Raw genomic sequence first — 18,954 nt, forward strand, 5'->3', positions numbered from 1 at the left:
CTTCCCAACATCTTCATTTAGAATTCTTAAGGTTTCATGCCTTAGGTTTAAGTCTGTTATCCATCTTGAATTGATTTTTGTGAGAGGTGAGAGGTGGGGGTCCAGTTTCAATCTTTCGCATGTAGCTATCCAGTTTTCCCAGCACCATTTATTGAAAAGAGATTCTTTTCCCCAGTGTATGTTTTTGTCAGCTTTAGTCAAAGATTAGATTACCATATGCAGATGGTTTCATCTCTGGATTCTCAGTCACGTTCCAGAGGTCAATGTCTCTGTTCTTGTGCCAGTACCAAGCTGTTTTAGTTACTATAGCCTGGTAGTACAGCTTGAAGTCTGGCAGACTGATACCTCTCAGTTTGTTCTGAATAAACTTTTTAAGAAAGGAATTAAGTGCTTCAGTCTGGAACCTGTCACATCAACAGTTACCCAGTCCACAGCCTGCTGACCACTGACATTGCTGTGGGATAAAAGTACAGTAGACTCATATACTGGAATACTGGTCACACAAGGAGTCTCTCTGATTTTTGTTTTTTCTTTTTTGGAGTAATATCTAACTTGTGTGCACACATAATTAAAATCATTTACATTCCAGTGTAACCAGCAGTCCATAAATTATAAAAACTGATAGACATTCAAGAAACAACCATAAAAACCAGCTGGCTCATGGCGAAAGTTAAGCATACTTCATTATTTCACCACAAATACAATTTTCAAAATGTAACATGTGTTAAAAATCATACTTTAAAAGAATATTTAATGTAATAGAAAAATACTCAATTATATTAAATGAAAAAATCAGGTTCTGATAATCCAAAGACATAACTTACATGGAGCACATTTTGGATCACACCACATATTTTAAGGAGTTCTCTATCACAGAGGAAATCTATACACAAAATGCTATCAGTGGCTGACTATGCGTGGGAGAATTATTGATATTTTAAAATTTCTGTACACTTTTCTATACTTTTTATATATTCTACAATGAAAAAACATTACAAGTAAATCAAGAAAGAAAATCACTTACTCTGTTGGCTCTCCTTCATCAGGTAAGATATTTCTGGTACACTGAAGAAGGTAATTTCGAAGAAATAGACCCCTCAAGGGATGCTGCACACCACGGCACATTTCTACCAAATCTTTCAGAATATCTTTCCTGGACTGAGGAAATGACTTGACGTATACAACGCCAACTGTGATTAACAGATAACTAGGAGAATTATAGAAAACATTTGATTTCAGGAATTAAGAATTTGATTATTTCCAAACACACTGAATATAAACATATTAAATAAACAAGTTAGGAACTATGTTTTCTCCTGTACAATGAAGGAAATATTGTCTGATTTAAAATATAACCACTCCTTACATGTATATGTAAAATATAACCACTTACAAGTAACCATTTACAAATATATGTAAAATATAACCACTCCTTACATTATATGTAAGGACCAACTCCTTACATATCACCTTTAAATGTATCAGGAAGAGAATAATTGTCATATTAATTTTTCTAGTAGTTAAGACATTACACAAAATAGCATATCCATTTTTTCTATTGCTAAAATTCTGCAACTATATAAAAAGTAAATTTAATTACGATAAAACTTTAAATGACAGTGTATCTACCAAAATGTTAAGAAATTAAATACCCTTAAGAAAATTTTTTTAAAAAGGCTGCTAATTTTAAAGGACATAACATAAAGTGGGGACTGCAGACATAAAAGTCCTCAGATCATTAATTACTTACAGCCTTGGGATAATATTTCCAGCATACTGTACAAGTTCATAGAGATCTGCAACTTTTCTTCCTTTAGCAAACTCATCTGTCAGGTAGACCTCCAAGTAGTGTAGTTCATCAGAAATAGCCATATCTTTTAATAATGATTAAGGACTAAAAATAAACATAAGCCAACCTAAGTGAAACTCTGCAACTTGTTAGAGTCATTAAAACTACTGGGCAGATATCTTAAATCTTAGTCCTTTAAGAGGGAGCATTTAAATGAAGACAATTTCAGTTGGGCTTTCTTTACTTCAAAATAAATGTTTTAAGGGATATCTGGTGAAGCAAAGCAGTAAATACAGTGATTACCTGTCAGATTGCTAACAAATTTTGAAATGGCAAATGATTGAATTCTTTTCCATTTCAGAGTCCTGTATGACAAATTCTAAGCAATAAAGAACCCATCTGCTTCATGAAGGGTCTGAAAATTAAGATAGGCTGGGCGGGTGGCTCATACCTGTAATCCTAGCACCCTGGGAGGCCAAGGCGGGAGGATTGCTTGAGCTCAGGAGCTCGAGACCAGCCTGAGCAAGAACGAGACCCTCGTCTCTACTAAAAATAGAAAGAAATTAGCCAGGCAACTAAAAGTAGAAAGAATTAGCCAGGCACGGTGGTGTGTGTCTGTAGTCCTAGCTACTCAGGAGGCTGAGGCAGGAGGATCACTGGAGCCCAAGAGTTTGAGGTTGCTGTGAGCTAGGCTGACGCCACTGCACTCTAGCCTGGGCAACAGAGTGAGACCCTGTCTCAAGAAAAAAAGAAAAATGACGATATAACAACACATTTAAGCATAGATAAAGGGTATTCTGAAAGTTTTTTCTCATTTAACACATTGACATGGAAAAGGAATACCATTTGACTAAGACAATGAAGAATAATGTAACTCCAGAGAAATTTAATAAAGAAAAGAACAAAGTTGGCCTTATCAAGAAAAAAGTATGGTCCAAATGTTTATTCTTCAACATTCAAAAGATACAAAGTTCATAGTAGCTCTTTGGCGATAACATAGAAGTCCGGAGTTCACCAAGCATATTAGAAGCATGTTTCAGAGCATCCATAAGCTTGTTTTTGTCCTACAGAAATAACAAGATAATAGATCAGAATCCTTAATTTAAATAAACATTTATTTTGGTTGTATAAACTCTTTACATCAAGGACTTGATACATAGTTTTAAAAGTATAAATCCCTTAAATTATTTTAACCACATTAAAAAAAAAATCAACTTTAGTTTCACCTTGCTTTCCCTTTACAAAAAAGAAAAAGATGCAAGATTCCTCACCAGGGCTATAGAGCTTGGCAAGACTTACATATCTAGCACCATTAGCTTCCTGATATAACACTAATCTTTCAGCCTCTAGAGACTAGGAAACTAGCTCCATTAATTCACATTTTACCTGCAATCAAAAGAGCTGGCATACCAATTCTTTTGAAGCCAAGACACTATCCTGACAATGGCTTTGTCACAGGTTAAAGACCCTTCAGAGCTGTGTGAAGTGACTACCATGTAAGTTTGCTGTCTCCTGTGTTCTTCAAACCCTCCCAATGTCCACATGCTCCACTAAACTCATAAATGAAGACAGTTACTTGAGATATAGGAAACACTATCCATACACAGAAAGAAAAAGATGCAAAGAATAGCAAATCCATTTTCTCCATTCCAAGACATTTATTTTTCATTCCAAATTTGTTTGCAAGGAACCCATACAAGATACAAGAGCATATTATTAACACTAAGCTTTAGAAACTGTAAGACACTTTACTAAGTATCATCATCATAATCATCATCATCACAGCAACTTATGCTTGAAGTACCAACCTATTCTGTTCAATTCCTTAAATTTTAATCCACAGGATCTACAGTATCTGCCTAGATTATCCCCTAGCCTATCTTTTAGAATATGAAAATATATAAATAGGTATTAAGTATAATTTTTAAGCTAGCTTCTGCAATAAACATATCTATTCACACTAAAAATTCAAGTTTTCAAGATATTCAAGGGGAAAAAAGCTGAATAATTTAAACTGAAAGTATTTAAATACATTCATTTAACACGTATCTATTGGGTATCAGTTTATGTTAAATACACCTTGCGTTTGAAGTATAGAACCAAAGAGTCTAGTAATTCAGGTCAGATATTGGCGTGGTGACAATACAGTAACATGTAAATAAAAGGCAGGGTCTCTTGTTCTCATGAGCTTACATTCTAAAAGAGAAGACAGAAAATCCCAAACAATAAATATCAATATGAGTAAACAGGGCTCTCTGTTGACACTGCCCCACGGAGTGGCTGAGAGACATGGGACTCAAGACAGATGCTGGTGGACACTGAAGATTAGAATTACCAGAAGCAGTGGTGCTAACTTTAGAAAACACGGCAGATGCTTTCTTAGGAACATAAACTGCACCTGTGCCTCCCATATTTTCATTCTTACCAGGCATCTCTTCATCTGGAATGACTGGACCTTCACAGCCTGTATAGCTTCATCCAAGAGCTTTTCCTGCTCATCCTGAGGCGACTGCTGTGTTGTAGGCTGAAAAAAAAAATCCATTAATGTCTTATAAGCACATTCTTCTAGCAAATCTGTTATTTCTACAGATCTAGCCACAGTCCTCTCCAAGACTTTCACAAAGGCTCATTCCAGCTCTGTATCTCAAACCCATTTATCAGTTTTTTTTATTTTTTTATTTTTTTATTTTTTTGAGGCAGAGTTTTACTCTGTTGCCCGGGCTAGAGTGCCATGGTGTCAGCCCAGCTCACAGCAACCTCAAACTCCTAGGCTCAAGCGATCCTTCTTTCTCAGCCTCCTGAGAAGCTGGGACTACGGGCATGCGTCACCATGCCCGGCTAATTTTTTCTATATATTTTAGTTGTCCAGCCAATTTCTTTCTATTTTTAGTAGAGACGGGGTCTCGCTCTTGCTCAAGCTGGTCTTGAACTCCTGAGCTCAAACGATCCTCCCGCCTCAGCCTCCCAGAGTGCTGAGATTACAGGCGTGAGCCACCGCACCCAGCCACCATTTATCAATTTTTGACAGCTACTGAACACAGAGCTGTGCCCAGTCACTGAAGTCAACAGCATATGACTGACGAAGGAAAACAGCAGTGTATGAAGAATCGCCTTTCTCAGAAACTGATTCAATATTCTTGTGGTAAGCTGGCCTCAGAGAAACTTGTGGTGGTAGTCCATGGCTGTGTTCTGCTAATCAAACCAGAACGTAGTCATCCAACCAATCTAAATCTTGTGACAGGTATAGTCTAACCCAAATCTCTTTTTAAAAGGCTCTCTTTTCCTCTAGACTATTTTTTATCTGTATTTTAGCCTACTCTTAGACTAATGAACCACTTTATGAGAACAATGACCACCTGCCTCCTGCCCAGCAATATATAACAACGGACTAAACAGCTTAGAAATAAAATAGCTGAAATTATTGTTACTGACTTAAAGTAGAAAATGATAGACTACTTTCCTCAAATACCTAGCTTATTTCATTTCAAATACATGGATCTACAGCTATAATGCACAATATATCTAGCTACTCTTCTTTTTGCCATCAGCAAAAATGTGCTTGCAAAATGAATTAGAGCTCCCTGTCCAGTAGAATTAACCACTACTTCATGCTGTATAAACACTGTGTTTACATCTCTATCACAGCATGCATAACATTATAATTATAAATGATGGTCATTTTTACATCTTTGGGATACAACATACTGCCTGATATATAATGTTCATTGCATGAATGAAGAAGTTGGTTTCAGAATGTTTAGATTATATATTTAACAAAAAAATGACTAAAGAAGGAAGTATTGATACATGCTACATGAATGAAATCAGAAAATGTTATGCTAAATCAAAGAAGCCAGACACAAGCGGTCACATTTTGTGTGTTTCCATCTATATGAAATATTCTGAATAGGTAAACCATCCATAGAAACCAAAAGAAGACTGATGGTTACCAGGAGGGAGGGTGGGGAAGTAATTGTTTAACAGGTACACAGGGTTTTCTTTTGGGGTGAGGAAAATGTTTTGGACCTAAATAAGGGTAGTTGTTGTACAATACCACAAACGTACTTAATGCCACTGAATTGTTCACTTTCAAATGGTTTATTTTATGTTATGTCAATTTCACCTCAATTTTTTAAAAAAGATAAAAGACAGAATGCCTCCCACACAATGAACCCAAAAGGTGCAAGGCAAGGACTTAAATATGAAAGTAAAATCTGGTCTGTTTCATTAAAACAATCAAAACAAAACTTCATTTTGAGACTAACAAACATTAGCCACTTCTCAACTCCAATAGCTTATAAAAACTTAGACCACTTTTGGTCTAATTTTGGAATAAGAAAAATTAATTGAATAATGAGCAACGCCATGTATCACCCTTTTTTTCTTATGACAAGCTCTAGTAAACTGAGTTCCGCTGCAACCACTCTTGCTCAGAATCATAAATAAATTTTAAAGAAAAAGTTAGGTGTCCTTTAAACTTTCCTTAAAGGGAACATCAATTTATACAGCAGAACTAGTAGCATAAAATGCTGGTTTCACAAGGATGACATCAGCATTTAAAGATTCTGACTCAATAAAATTTACTATTTATCATGGGCTAGTCCTCTGAGAATTTTAGTGAAACCAAGCTATCATTTAGATTGTTTTAGCTCCTTACCTCTGGATATGAAAGATTTAATAATAATTTTAATCAATGGATTTCATTAAGTTCAAATGGTCAACTTAGAGATGAGGGGTGATACATCAGGACATTTTTATTGTGGTAAAACATACATAAAATTTACCATTTTAATCATGTTTAAGTGTGTGGTTCTTAACATTAATCACATTTAAGCGTGCAGTACTTAAACATTAAGCACATTCGCACTGCGGTGCGGTCCTCGCCACCACCCGCCTCCTCCACTTTCTCATCCTTCCCGATGGAAACACTCTATTCCCGTTAAATCCCCCAGCCCTGCACAACGCAATTCTTTTTTTTTCCTGAGTTTGACTATTCCGTGGACCTTATATAAGTGAAATCATACAGTATTTTTCCTTTTGTGTTTGGTTTATTTCACTTAGCCATGTTTTCAAGGTTCATTCGTGTTGTAGGACGTGTCAGAATTTTCCTCCCTTTAAAAAGTGAGTAATATTCCATTGCATGTATATACTACATTTTGTTTATCTATCCATCCATGGATTGACGTGTAGGTTGTTTCCACCTTTTGGCTATTATGTATAATAATTTTTATTATATAACTAATGAAACTGTGGCTATAAAAAGATTACAAACAGTTCCAGAAATATTAGTATAGAATGATTAGAAAGATTCAGTAATCTATAAATAAATGAATAAAATTTTAGCAAAATTCTTTTTTTTAAAGGCCCAGGCGAAGGCTGCTGCGGTGCGGCCCGGGTTAGGGCAGCAAAATTCTTCTATTTTGTATCAACTGAGCTTAAAATCAATAGAAATGTAAATACAAAATATTGAAAATTACAGAAGACAACTGATTACAAAGTAGGCTACAAATGAAGAAATAAAGCTATAATAAAGAAATAGACTTTTACATATTACTCATAAGACAACGTAGTTATATTATCAACAGCTATTCTAAGGGCTATTCTTCATGCTCTTCCTGGGAAGAAACAGTTATTATATGAACATACTATCATTAAACACAAACCAGGCAACCAATGTCTCCTCACACATTAAAGTGGCTTTCCATTTGCAAATTACCACTTCACAGCTACATGGATCAAAAAAAAAATGGAAACAGTATAGAATCAAGATCAAATGAACAATCGTGATTAGGCTCAATTTAGGTTGAGAACCAGAAACAGCCCTCTCAAGTTTACAGTTATAAGGTGCACAGCAAAGCAAAGGCTATCATGAACTGATCACTTATAAAATGACTCTACATTCAAACAATGTACTTTTGTTTCCTCTTATGTAAAACAGGCATAATAAGAGTACTTGAAACACAGTTATGAGGAATAAATGAAACGACACAGAAAAAGCTCAAACCACTTAGTAACAAGTAATAAGTGTTACAATTATTATTACATTATTTCCACCTATCCTATTTGTTGTTCAATCTCCTCACTCAAATGCTGTAGATGTAATCTAACAATACAACGCAAACCAATTGTAAAATGAAAACTAATCTCACAAAGATACAAAATTTCATTATGTTAATGAAAGTGCTATTTAAAAATTATGACATGGTGCAAATTAACAACTGAAGTAGTAAGGATGATGAGGAGGGAACTTCAAAATATAATTTGAATGCCCAACTGGTGCTAACTTCATTTGCCAATACATCTCCCCAGAAATCCTATGACAGAGCACCCTTGAACATTCAGTTCTCCTGGCTTCATCTGTTGGCAGGCAAAACCCTTTCTTCTCACCTAGAGAATTTTTGCCCACCCTCCTTAGAGTCTCAGTTCAAATGTTACTTTCTGTAGCCTTTCCCACCCTTCCCAGGCAAAACTCTCTGTCCCTCCACAGCCCCAAAGCACTAGCTGACAGCGGTAGAGCAATCCTCACACTACATCACGTAAGTTCCACGAGCACGTCTCTCCCACTAGACTCTTAAGTGCCTGGCACAGCCCATGACATTGAACACACACAAGATATTTGACAAACTGCATTGCTTCCTAGAATTTTAGGACTGAGAAGGGCCAAAGAAGCCAACATTTGTTTTCGGATGCAAAAGTGAGACTCAAAGACTGAGTGACTTGCCCAAATCACAAAGACAGGGGCTGTGAAAGGACTGACACTGAAGTTTCCTCTCCCAATAAAACGCCTGAGGACAGAACTGTGTGTCTGGCTCGTTGCTTCCACTTCAGCAAAGGGCTGAGGTGTGTGGTGGACTCCCAAGTGTTTTCCATTACAAAATACTATGAATGTCAATACATAAATGTTGAGAAACACACAAATCCTAAAGTCAAATTTTATACCGGTCTTATATCAATTCCCAATTGTAAAGATTCTGAGAAATTAGCAAAATTACCTTGTATGAATTATATGAATTCATACATACATTATATGAATTATATGAATTATATGAATTATATGAAAGTAGTGTATGTCAAACATTTAATCTTTTGTAACATTAACACATTTAAAGTGAAATCTGTTTCCATGCCTACGGGTTTACAGTAGCCTGTCTACATAAAGTGAATAAGGCAGCTAAAACTGACACGCAGCATACCAACATTCAAAAACATTATTCATACAATGCAGACTATGTCAAATGCTAATAAAGAGCAAGTGATAACTTGCCTCTGTGGGGACTAGAGACAAGGATTCACATTTTGAGGAAGTCCAAGTTTACCGGCCAAAAGCCACACCACGATTTGCTGCCATTACGGAGAGAACCTAAGGAGAATGACTACTTCCACCAAGTAAAATACTTGGATTTCATCAATGGGACAAGAGAACCAGGATGCCCAACGAACAAACACTAAAGAGCAATCAGTCTCCTTTCCGACTGTCAGGATTAGTAGAAGACAGCATGAGTCCTTCCAGGAAATTCACGTAAGCAGGTCCCTAGAATTCTCTGACAAACACTGCAGCCGAAGGGGGCTATGACGCCAAGAAGGCCCAGGAAACCATACCGACCCTCCAGCAGGGCGTGGGGCCGGCCCAGCACAACTAGGCACAAAGGTGTTAACCCAACATCTGGGAGGATGCCGGCGCCACCACGGAGCCGCAGGCCCTCGGCATGCCCCTAACCGGGCCGGCCGATCAGATATAGGGCTTGGGCCCCCCTCATGGCGGGGAGGTGGCTGATTCCATGAGAGGCGGCCACAGGCCTGCACGGACCCCCAGAGCCTACAGACCGAGTCGCCCCTACAGAGAGGCCGCTCCACCTCTGACAAACGGCCGCAGCCCGGAGCCACCGCCCACCGCAGCCCGGCTCAGCCGCCTGCGGCCTTCCTCGGCCTGTCCCCCACCTTACAGGCCAAGCCGGGCTGGTGTTAGCCCGAGTCAGGCTGCAGGGCCTCTACTCCGCCCGAAGGACTCCAGGGCGGCGGGAGAGAGCAGCGGCTGCAAGAAGGGTCCGCCCGGGGCCCGCCGCCCCCTCATCACTCACCATGGCGATTCCCCAGAGCCTGCAGCAAGCAGCACCCACCCCGCGAGGAGCCTCCCGCGGTCATGTGACGTTGCCCCTCCTTGCCCCGCCCTCTATAGCCCCGCCTTCAGGTCCTGCAGGAGGCTCCTCGATTGGCCTACTTCTAGGAACGCAAGTCTCGCGTGCTTATTGGCCCTCGACACTTCACGCTAGACTGACGGACCAGGGAACCAGCCAATCTCTCCACAGTGTGTTAGAGTGGCCCGGGCGGGGAGGAGTAGGGGAGGGATCGTTCGGCGTCAGGCTGGAGACAGCAGGAAGGAAAGACGCTGTGTGATGAGTTTGTTAAGAAGGAAGGAATACGCGGGGGAACCGCCGATTCACGTTCACTGTATCCGCCTTGGAAAAATGCACTCGCGGTACGCATGCGCAAAATAAAGACCAGGATTGGCTTGTAGAACGGTCTCAACCTCTCGTCCCAACCAATCCAGATGCGCCAGGGTTGGGAGCTGGCTCTCACTGGCCGGCGCTGAGTCTGCGCGCGCATTTCGCCTCCCCGCAGCCGTGCCGGGGTAGTTCGCGTGTCCGCCATGGGGTCCGGGTTGATCGGGCACCTGGCCCCGCGCCTAGGCCTCGCCGAGCCTGGCGTGCTGAGGTGAGTCCGGGCACCCACGCTGCCGGCGGGGCCCCTGCCACGCGACCCTGGCCCTCCGACGAGGTCCGCGCCCTTCCCGGGCAACGGGCGGTGCTGGAGCCCCAGGGAACGCCGGGGCCGCGCGGGGTGTAGGCCTTTCTCTAAGGAAAACTTCCCGGCCGTGGGCTTCCCTGAGAGGGCGAGGAGGAGCGATCGTAGACGGCCCTGGGAACTGCGGCTCGGTGGGAGCTAGCGCAGTGGTAGATAGAAAACGGAACGAGTCGGGGAGAACGTCCGTCGTTCCGCAGACTTTCAGTGAGGGCCCTGCGGAGGTCACGGTCTGTAATGGCGAGAACCGTGAAGAACGTTCCACAGAGTGACGTGCTGGGGCGACTGGGGTGCGGGGCGCGGCGCGGCCTGGCGGCTGCCTTTCACAAAAATTCAGAAAAGGGCTCAGAGCAGGTGCCGTTCGTGCGGACACTAGGCCGATACAAGGTGCCAGGCGTGGGAAGATGTGAGAGTGGCGCGAGCAGAGACAACAGCCTGTGCAGAAGCCTTGAGATGGGGAGGATCTTTGCGTGACCCACGGCTCGAGGTAAAGCCGTTGTAGTTAACGGGTGGAGAGCGGGACCAGGCTCAGTGCCTCAGCAGTCAGTTAGGCGAGGGAAGGGAAGGAAAAGAACACTTCTTTGAAGATTCGAAGATGGACCTCCACGACCGTAAGCGTTTAGAACAGCGGTTCTAAAGTGTGGTTCCTGGACCAGCAGCAGCTGTGTCTTGGTACTTGTTAGAAGTACAAATTCCTGGGCCCCATCCCAGGCCTACTGTTCAGAAACTGGAGATGGGACATGGCAATCTGTTTTCACCAGCTGGTGGTTGACTGTCCTGTACACTAAAGTTTGAGAACCACTGCTTTAAAGTAAGTGGGGGGCGGGGAACCCTGGTCTAACCTGCCTGCCTCTGTGATAGTTGATGTTTGTTCTAGTAATGGAAGGAGCGAAGAAGGGATTTTTTTTTTCCTGGAACTTACTTTTGCCTGAAAACACTTGAGCACAGTGATGTCTGGAGTCAGGGTGCTGGTTCTGTCTTAGAGCTTCCCCTCCCCAAAGAATGTGAGCTTCATTCCCAGACCCAAATAAACTTGCACAGTAGTTAGGTACATTATGAAGTGCACCAGGCTGTATTCATTGTTTACCAAAGCGTTGGGCAAACTTCCGAATAAGAGTCTTAGTGAATATTTTGCCCTTTTAACCAGGAAAGCAGAGGAGTACTTGCGGCTGTCTCAGGTGAAATGCACTGGCCTGTCTGCACACACCACAGAAACCAGCAATGCAGTCATGTGCCTGGACCTTGCAGCTTCCTGTATGAAGTGCCCCTTGGACAGGGTAAGTAGGTCCCACTGAATGTCTGAGTAATCTATTGCAACATTAGTTAACCATTACATTTAAATTTTTGGTTGGACTAGACCCCAGTCAAAACTCTTGTTTTAGAATTTTCCTGGCTGTTCTCATGTTATTCTGGATAGACTTTAGAATCATTTTGTTGAATTGGAAAAAATTTTTTTTGCAATATTTTCTTTACTCTTTACTATCTGGTTTCTCTGACCACCTCTTTCTTTACTAGAGTTCATCTTCTACGCTGCTGCTAACATGATCTCCCTAAAGCACGTACTTTAAAACCTGTTTTTCTTCCATTATCACAGTGATTGAGAGAACAAGCTTTGGAATCAGGAAGAGTCACATATTGGGACCAAATCTCAATACCATTTACTAGTTCTAAACCTCCAGTTTCCTCATCCATAAATTGGGGATAAAAATACCCATTTCACTGGATTTTTTGTGAAGATTATACAATGTATTGTATGTAACACACTTAACACAGTACCTATGTCATAGCAATAAACTCATGAAATGGTAGTATGAAAAACAATGCTGAGGCCGGGCACGGTGGCTCACGCCTGTAATCCCAGCACTCTGGGAGGCCCAGGCAGGTGGATCGTTTGAGCTCAGGAGTTCGAGACCAGCCTGAGCAAGAGCGAGACCCCGTCTCTACTAAAAATACAAAGAAATTATCTGGACGACTAAATATATAGAAAAAATTAGCCGGGCATGGTGGCACGTGCCTGTAGTCCCAGCTACTCGGGAGGCTGAGGCAGGAGGATCGCTTGAGCCCAGGATTTTGAGGTTGCTGTGAGCTAGGCTGACGCCACGGCACTCACTCTAGCCCGGGCAACAGAGCGAGACTCTGTCTCAAAAAAAAAAAAAACAGTGCTGTGTTGGCTTCCCATTATCATCAAACTCTCCAGCCTATGTTGAACCCTGACCTCAAACTACAGAATTCACTTAACAAACTGTGTACTTTAGTCACTAGCGGCTTTATAAATACAATACCGTTTTTTCCTGTAGTGCTCTTCTGGCACGCTCCTGTTTGTCTTATGTGACCCTACCTTTCTTTTATGTCCTTTCTGAAGTTTCCTTGACGCTCCCAAAAAGAGTTGGTTCCCCACAAGTTGTTGATCCTCCTGCTTCTTTCCTGGTTTCCCTTCTCTCCCTTTCCCTCCTCCACACACATACCCTCCCCATGCCATTCCCACTACTGTTTCCTTCCTTTTCTCAATAAATTGCACATTGGCACCTTTGTTGAAATACAAATAATCATATAGGTGTCTCCTACCATTTTTTACTCACAGCTTGGCTACATTAACACTATGTAATAATTTTAAATTATCTGTATATATGCATGACTGCCTTTCTACAGTATGAGCTCCTTGAAAGCAGTACTTACTCTGGCTGACATCATTATTATTTTTTGACTAAATGAAGGTAAATCTTTGAGTAGAGTGACTTGCCACGGAACTGAATAATTTTGAAAACTTGATACCACTTGTTAAAACAAGCGTTTAAGGGTACCAATATATAAAACTTATGATTTTTATGATGTGTGTGTGTTTTCTTTCAAAGGCTTATTTAATTAAACTTTCTGGTTTGAACAAGAAGACATATCAGAGCTGTCTTAAATCTTTTGAGTGTTTACTGGGCCTGGATTCAAATATTGGAATAAGAGACCTCGCTGTACAGTTTAGCTGTACAGAAGCAGTGAACATGGCTTCAAAGTTACTGCAAAGGTATGGGGCATAAAGAACCTTAATTGAAAATTTATACTATAAAGCAAAGTTATCCAGGATTCTATTCTGGTTAATTCTCAGTCTTAAAAAAATAACTAATAGGCCAAAATGACACAGCACATCTCATGCGTTTTAAAAATGTTCTAAGTTCTGACTTACATTTTCAGTCCCTTTTGAAATATTTTCTAACAAAGAATTCTACAAACACTGTTCCCCCTTAGCTATGAGTCCAGTCTTCCCCAGACACAGCAAGTAGATCTTGACTTATCCAGACCACTTTTCACCACTGCTGCACTACTTTCAGCATGCAAGTAAGTGTTCCTTTTAACATTCAGAAAAGTCCCCAATTTATAGGTGCATTTTTCATTTTCAAAGAATACTTATAATTTAGTTGATTTCAACTCAGAGCATATTTTCCCCTATAAATAACATTGGGAATAGTGGCCAAGTTCCCCATTTATCCCATAATGTAGTTGACAACTTGGAACTAGTGCTGCCAAAAGTCCACTTGCCAAGTGGCATAAGCTGGTATTCTGATTTCAGAGTCTGCCTTTTATGTAAGTGATGAAATCTACCATTGAAACAGTGTTCATGTGTGATTTCCTGGTCTTTTTTTTTTTTTTCTTTTAAGTACTGACTGCAACTGTTCTTCAAGTAATTTATAAAACGTTTCAGTGATAAATCGTTACATCTGAATCGTAAAATTCTGGGTTATCTATGTATATACTGAAATGTTACCCTGGAAACATCAGTAATTGTTGATGGCTTTGTCTAAAGTTGCCTTATTTTATCTTGCTGGAAAACTCCTTAGAAAACAAAGTGTAGTTGGCCCTTAAATAATAGGTTTCTCACTACCTAGCCTAATTTTGGTATGCTTGACTTTATTAGCTACATACCCAGGAGTGATTAATTGACATTTGTAGAAAATGTCCCTTTAATTCAATAAAAGTATGTGTGCATAGATGGGAGTATGGCTGTTATTGTAGAAAACAGAACAGTCAAATAATCCCACTTTGAAACCATACTACACTAAGTAAAGAAAGGTCTGAACAGGTCTGTTATCGGGAATAAAAAGGTTGTTTTGTGTTTTTTATTAGCGGTTGCTGTGTTACTAGTAAGGTTTTTTGTTTGTTTGTTTGTTTTTTAGGATGCGGGGGGAGCATGACATTCCTGTAGTATAAGTGCGAGTGTCATGGGTTAAAACGAGTTGCACACTTAAAAATGCTATGATTGTCATTCAGCAAATTAATAACATCCAAGATTTACTAAAAAGAGTTCTAACAGGCATGAAGCACTACAGCAAATGTCTTTTATGTGTCCCTTTTGTTACAGAACAAATTCCAAGCTCTTTGTCCAATAAACAAAGAGCTTTAAAAGGCAAATTTACATGGTTATAGTTAATGACATGTTTGGAATAAAGGAAAAAGTAGACAGTTGGGGGTTCTTACTAATGCATGGGCAAACAGAAATAAGTTGATAATCTGGTTGGCCAGAGAGGAAAACTATTGGTCTTGAGGAAAGCAACTTATGAAATTCTTTTGTAGGATTCTAAAGCTGAAAGTGGATAAAAACAAAATGGTAGCCACATCTGGTGTTAAAAAAGCCATATTTGATCGTCTCTGTAAACAATTAGAGAAGATTGGGCAGCAGATTGACAGTGAGTATTCTGTAGTTCAAGAATATGTCATTTTAAAATGTAGACTTGCTGGTAAAAGTCAAATATTTTTAAACTTGCAAACTGGCTGCTTCCTAAATTCTATATTTCATGTGGACCAGATACGTTTTTAGTGAGAAAATTGGGTTTTAGACTAATATTTTTCAAGTGAGTCTGACAAGAGAGGCCAAAGAAAAGAGAAGACCAAAATCTTTTGCCTTCTTATCCTGACATTTGGTCAGTCAAGGTTCTAATTTTTATTTGTGATCCAAAATATGCCCAAATACTGAAATTGAGAATAGGAGGAAATTAACCTTGATAATACTTTTTTCCTTAAAGGAGAACTTGGAGATTCAGATACTCCACCACGGAAAAAAAAGAAGACAGTGGTCGAACCCCCAGCAAAGGGTAAGTTTTACTAACTCTGTACTGACATTGAAATTAGTGCATTATGGAGTCTGGTGAGGGTTAAATGAGATACTACTATTAAAGTGCTTGGTTCACTGCCTATCAAGCATGCGATAAGTGCTTGATAAATGTTAGCTATTATTAGAAGTTTTGGAATGCTTGGAATATAAGGAAGAGAAAAAGGTGATAGTTAAGCTGCATGCAGTGGCATAAGCTTGTAGTCCTAGCTACTTAAGAAGTTTAGGTGGCAGGATTGCTTAAGCCTGGGAGTTCATGTCTAGCCTGAGCAACACAGCAAGATCCCATCTCTTCAAAAAAAGTGATAGCTGCTGTTTCTACATTTCATTTCAGTATTTTATTTCCTATTACATTAATTAAAGTAGATACTTTAAACAAGTTTGCTTTTTTCTTATTTTGTTACTAAACATAAGAATTTTGAAATTATGTTTGATAATTTTCTGTCATAGAAATAGAGAAAGTAATAGAGATACCACATAAACTGCAGAAAGATGAAGATCTGACACAGGATTATGAAGAATGGAAAAGAAAAATTTTGGAAAATGCTGCAAATGCTCAAAAGGCTCCAGCAGAGTGATTTCAGCTTCCAGACTGCCATGATGCAAACTGAAGTACAGTGCCACCTCCAGGCCGATTTGAGGGCTTTGGAATTTTGTTTGAACTTTTTATAACAGAGATCCTAAGACTGTTGCCTCCATAGCAAAGAAGGGAGCACTGGGCAGCGGGCTGCCCCTGACGTGGGCAACATTAGATCAACTACAGTGCCTCACTGGAATAGCCTCAGGTGCTCCTACAAAATGGAATTGGAGCCATTTTGCTTTGCTTTGTTTTAGGTGAATGGCAGCCTCCTGTCCTATCCGGAATATAAAATTCAGGCTAAATGGAACCTTACAGATTTACTTAAGTTTTTGTGTAAGTTTTGTGGTTTGACCAATATATTATACAACCTAAGTTAATAAATGTTATTTTTATATGCATTCAAGTTGCACTTGTCATCAGGTTGGGAAAATCTTTGTTATGCTAAAAGCTATGTCTACTCTAGCAGGAAAAAAGGCACACTGCTCACCAGAGCACAAACTTGAATCGGACTTCCTGGGTTTAAAACCCTGCTCAGCCTCTTAACACCTGTGAGACATTGAGCAAATTAATTAGCTTCTTATGCCTCATCTATAAAGAGGAAATAAAAATGATATTACCTCATAGTATAATTTGAAGGAGTATGAGCCAATACATGTAAAGCATTTAGCACAGTACCTGCTATGAGTATTTAGTAAATATTAGAATGTAGAGAAAATCTCACATATAGAGGTCTCACATAAAGCATTAGCACCTTATTCTAAAATTAAGCAATCCATCAAGGTTTATTTTCTTTTACACCTACATACTGAAAAGTGTAACCTTAGTGTAAATACTGCTTATTTTAAAACCATGGAAAGGACCTTCATGGAAGGTAAGAAGTTGGTAAGGGCATCATGCCAAACAATTTTAAGTAAAATTAAGAATACATGATCTTATTAAATATTTCCATGATGAAGTGATTACATCTAAGTTTTTAAAAATGTATTCAGAATGGCATTAATAATAATAGTGATTGTCTTTTATCAGCTACGAGTAAGGCATAATACCTGTTGCACAGACCTAGAGTGATTGAAGGTGGTTTTTCTTCTTTAGCCTGCCCTTTTTGATTGCAGAAATTTAGCAGACTCAGGCTAAAGAAATACCACAATGAAATGACCCCAACATAAGCATAATGTCTGGCAAAGCCTGTGGGTATTGGGGCATGAACATGACCTTTGGAACCACACGCACAGGATTGAAATTCTGGCTTTGCCACTTCTCCCCTAAAAAAAGCTCAAAACCTTACTGAACCTCAGTTTTCTCATTTGTAAAATAGAAAAGTCAGGTGCGGTGGCACATGACTAGTCCCAGCTACTCTGGAGACTGAGGCAGGAGGATTGCTTGAGCCCAGGAGTTTGAGGCTGCAGTGAGCTATGATTGCGCCTGGTAATAGCCAGTACACTCTAGCCTGAGCAACACAGCAAGGCCCTGTCAATCAATCAAAAATAATAATATGTAAATAAATATAAATAAAAAATAAACTAATAAATCTGTCTTGTTAGGATTAAAGGTCATGTTGTATTTGTAAAGTGCGTAGCACTTAGAAGGCATTCATTAAGTAGTAGCTTTTGTTACTTTGGTCTAAGATGGATAAGTGAATCTTCCTCATTTATTTTAAGAAGGTATGTAATTTGGTGCCAAGATTTAGATTTCTAGCTCTGAGTCAAAAACAATGTACTCATCACCATGTAAAATTAAGCACATTACTTTTTTTAATTGTAAAATATACATGACAAAATTTATCATCTCAACCTTTTTAAGTGCACAGCTCAGTAGTGTGTAGTCACTGTTTTGCGACCATCTCCACAATTTTATCGTCTTGCAAAACTGACTACCCATTAAACAACTCTCCATTCCTCCTTCTTAACCCTGGCAGCCACCATTCTACCTTCTGAATTTGACTAAGTACTCATATAAGTGGAATCAAACAGTATTTGTCTTTGTGACTGGCTTATTTCACTCAGTATAACGTCCTCAAGTTTCATCCATGTTGTAGCATGTGTCAGACTTTCCTTCCTTTTCCAGGCTGAATATTCACTTGTATATACCACATTTTGTTTATTTGTTGGTCAGTGGGACACGGGTTGCTTCCTTCTCTTGGCTGTTTTGAGTAATGTTGGTATGAACATGAGTGTACAAATATCTCTTGGGGACACTGCTTTCAGTTCTTTTGGGTGTATACCCAGAAGTGGGATTGCTGGGCCAGACGGTAATTCTATTGTAAGCGTTTGAGGAGCTACCATACTGTCCGTAGTAGCTCACCATATTATATTCCCGCCAACGTTGCACAAGGGTTCCAATTTCTCCACATCTTTACCAAAACTTATTTTCCGAGGCTTTTTCTTTTCCTTTTTTCCATAGTAGCCATCCTAATGGGTGTGAGATGTTATCTCATTGTGGTTTTGATTTGCATTTCCCTAATGATTAGGGAAAAGATGTGGAGCATCTTTTCATGTGCTTATTGGCTGTTTGTATATTTTCTTTAGAGAAAACTCTAAGTCTTTTGCCCCATTCTGAATCAGGTTGTTTTTTGTTGTTGAATTTCTGGAGTTTTTTAATATAGTCTATGTACTAATCCTTATCAGATATATGATTAGCAAGTATTTTCTCCCATTCCTTAAGTTGCCTTTTCAATGTGCTGATTGTGTCCTT

General features: G+C 39.6%; 2 protein-coding genes across 2 annotated transcripts in view; one reads left to right on the plus strand and one right to left on the minus strand.

Moving 5' to 3' along the window:
- VPS35 (vacuolar protein sorting 35 homolog (S. cerevisiae)) overlaps positions 1 to 9,966 on the minus strand; it is a 30,082-nt gene extending 20,116 nt beyond the window's left edge. The window contains exons 1-5 of the mRNA XM_012653967.1: positions 9,868 to 9,966; positions 4,215 to 4,313; positions 2,757 to 2,853; positions 1,751 to 1,874; positions 1,025 to 1,207 (exon numbers count right to left, since the gene is read on the minus strand). Of these exons, the coding sequence (XP_012509421.1) occupies positions 1,025 to 1,207; positions 1,751 to 1,874; positions 2,757 to 2,853; positions 4,215 to 4,313; positions 9,868 to 9,870 (506 nt within the window). The 5' untranslated portion in view covers positions 9,871 to 9,966. The remainder of the gene's footprint in view (positions 1 to 1,024; positions 1,208 to 1,750; positions 1,875 to 2,756; positions 2,854 to 4,214; positions 4,314 to 9,867) is intronic.
- Positions 9,967 to 10,357: 391 nt separating this feature from the next.
- ORC6 (origin recognition complex, subunit 6) lies at positions 10,358 to 16,529 on the plus strand. Its single transcript, XM_012653962.1, has 7 exons — positions 10,358 to 10,501; positions 11,736 to 11,865; positions 13,441 to 13,604; positions 13,826 to 13,915; positions 15,149 to 15,261; positions 15,598 to 15,666; positions 16,134 to 16,529. Exons 1-7 carry the CDS (start codon positions 10,437 to 10,439, stop codon positions 16,259 to 16,261), a joined length of 759 nt encoding a protein of 252 aa, XP_012509416.1. The 5' UTR covers positions 10,358 to 10,436; the 3' UTR covers positions 16,262 to 16,529.
- Positions 16,530 to 18,954: the final 2,425 nt, after the last annotated feature.

The sequence above is a fragment of the Propithecus coquereli genome, unplaced genomic scaffold, assembly GCF_000956105.1.
Source record: "Propithecus coquereli isolate 6110/MARCELLA unplaced genomic scaffold, Pcoq_1.0 Scaffold436, whole genome shotgun sequence".
Lineage (NCBI taxonomy): Eukaryota > Metazoa > Chordata > Mammalia > Primates > Indriidae > Propithecus > Propithecus coquereli.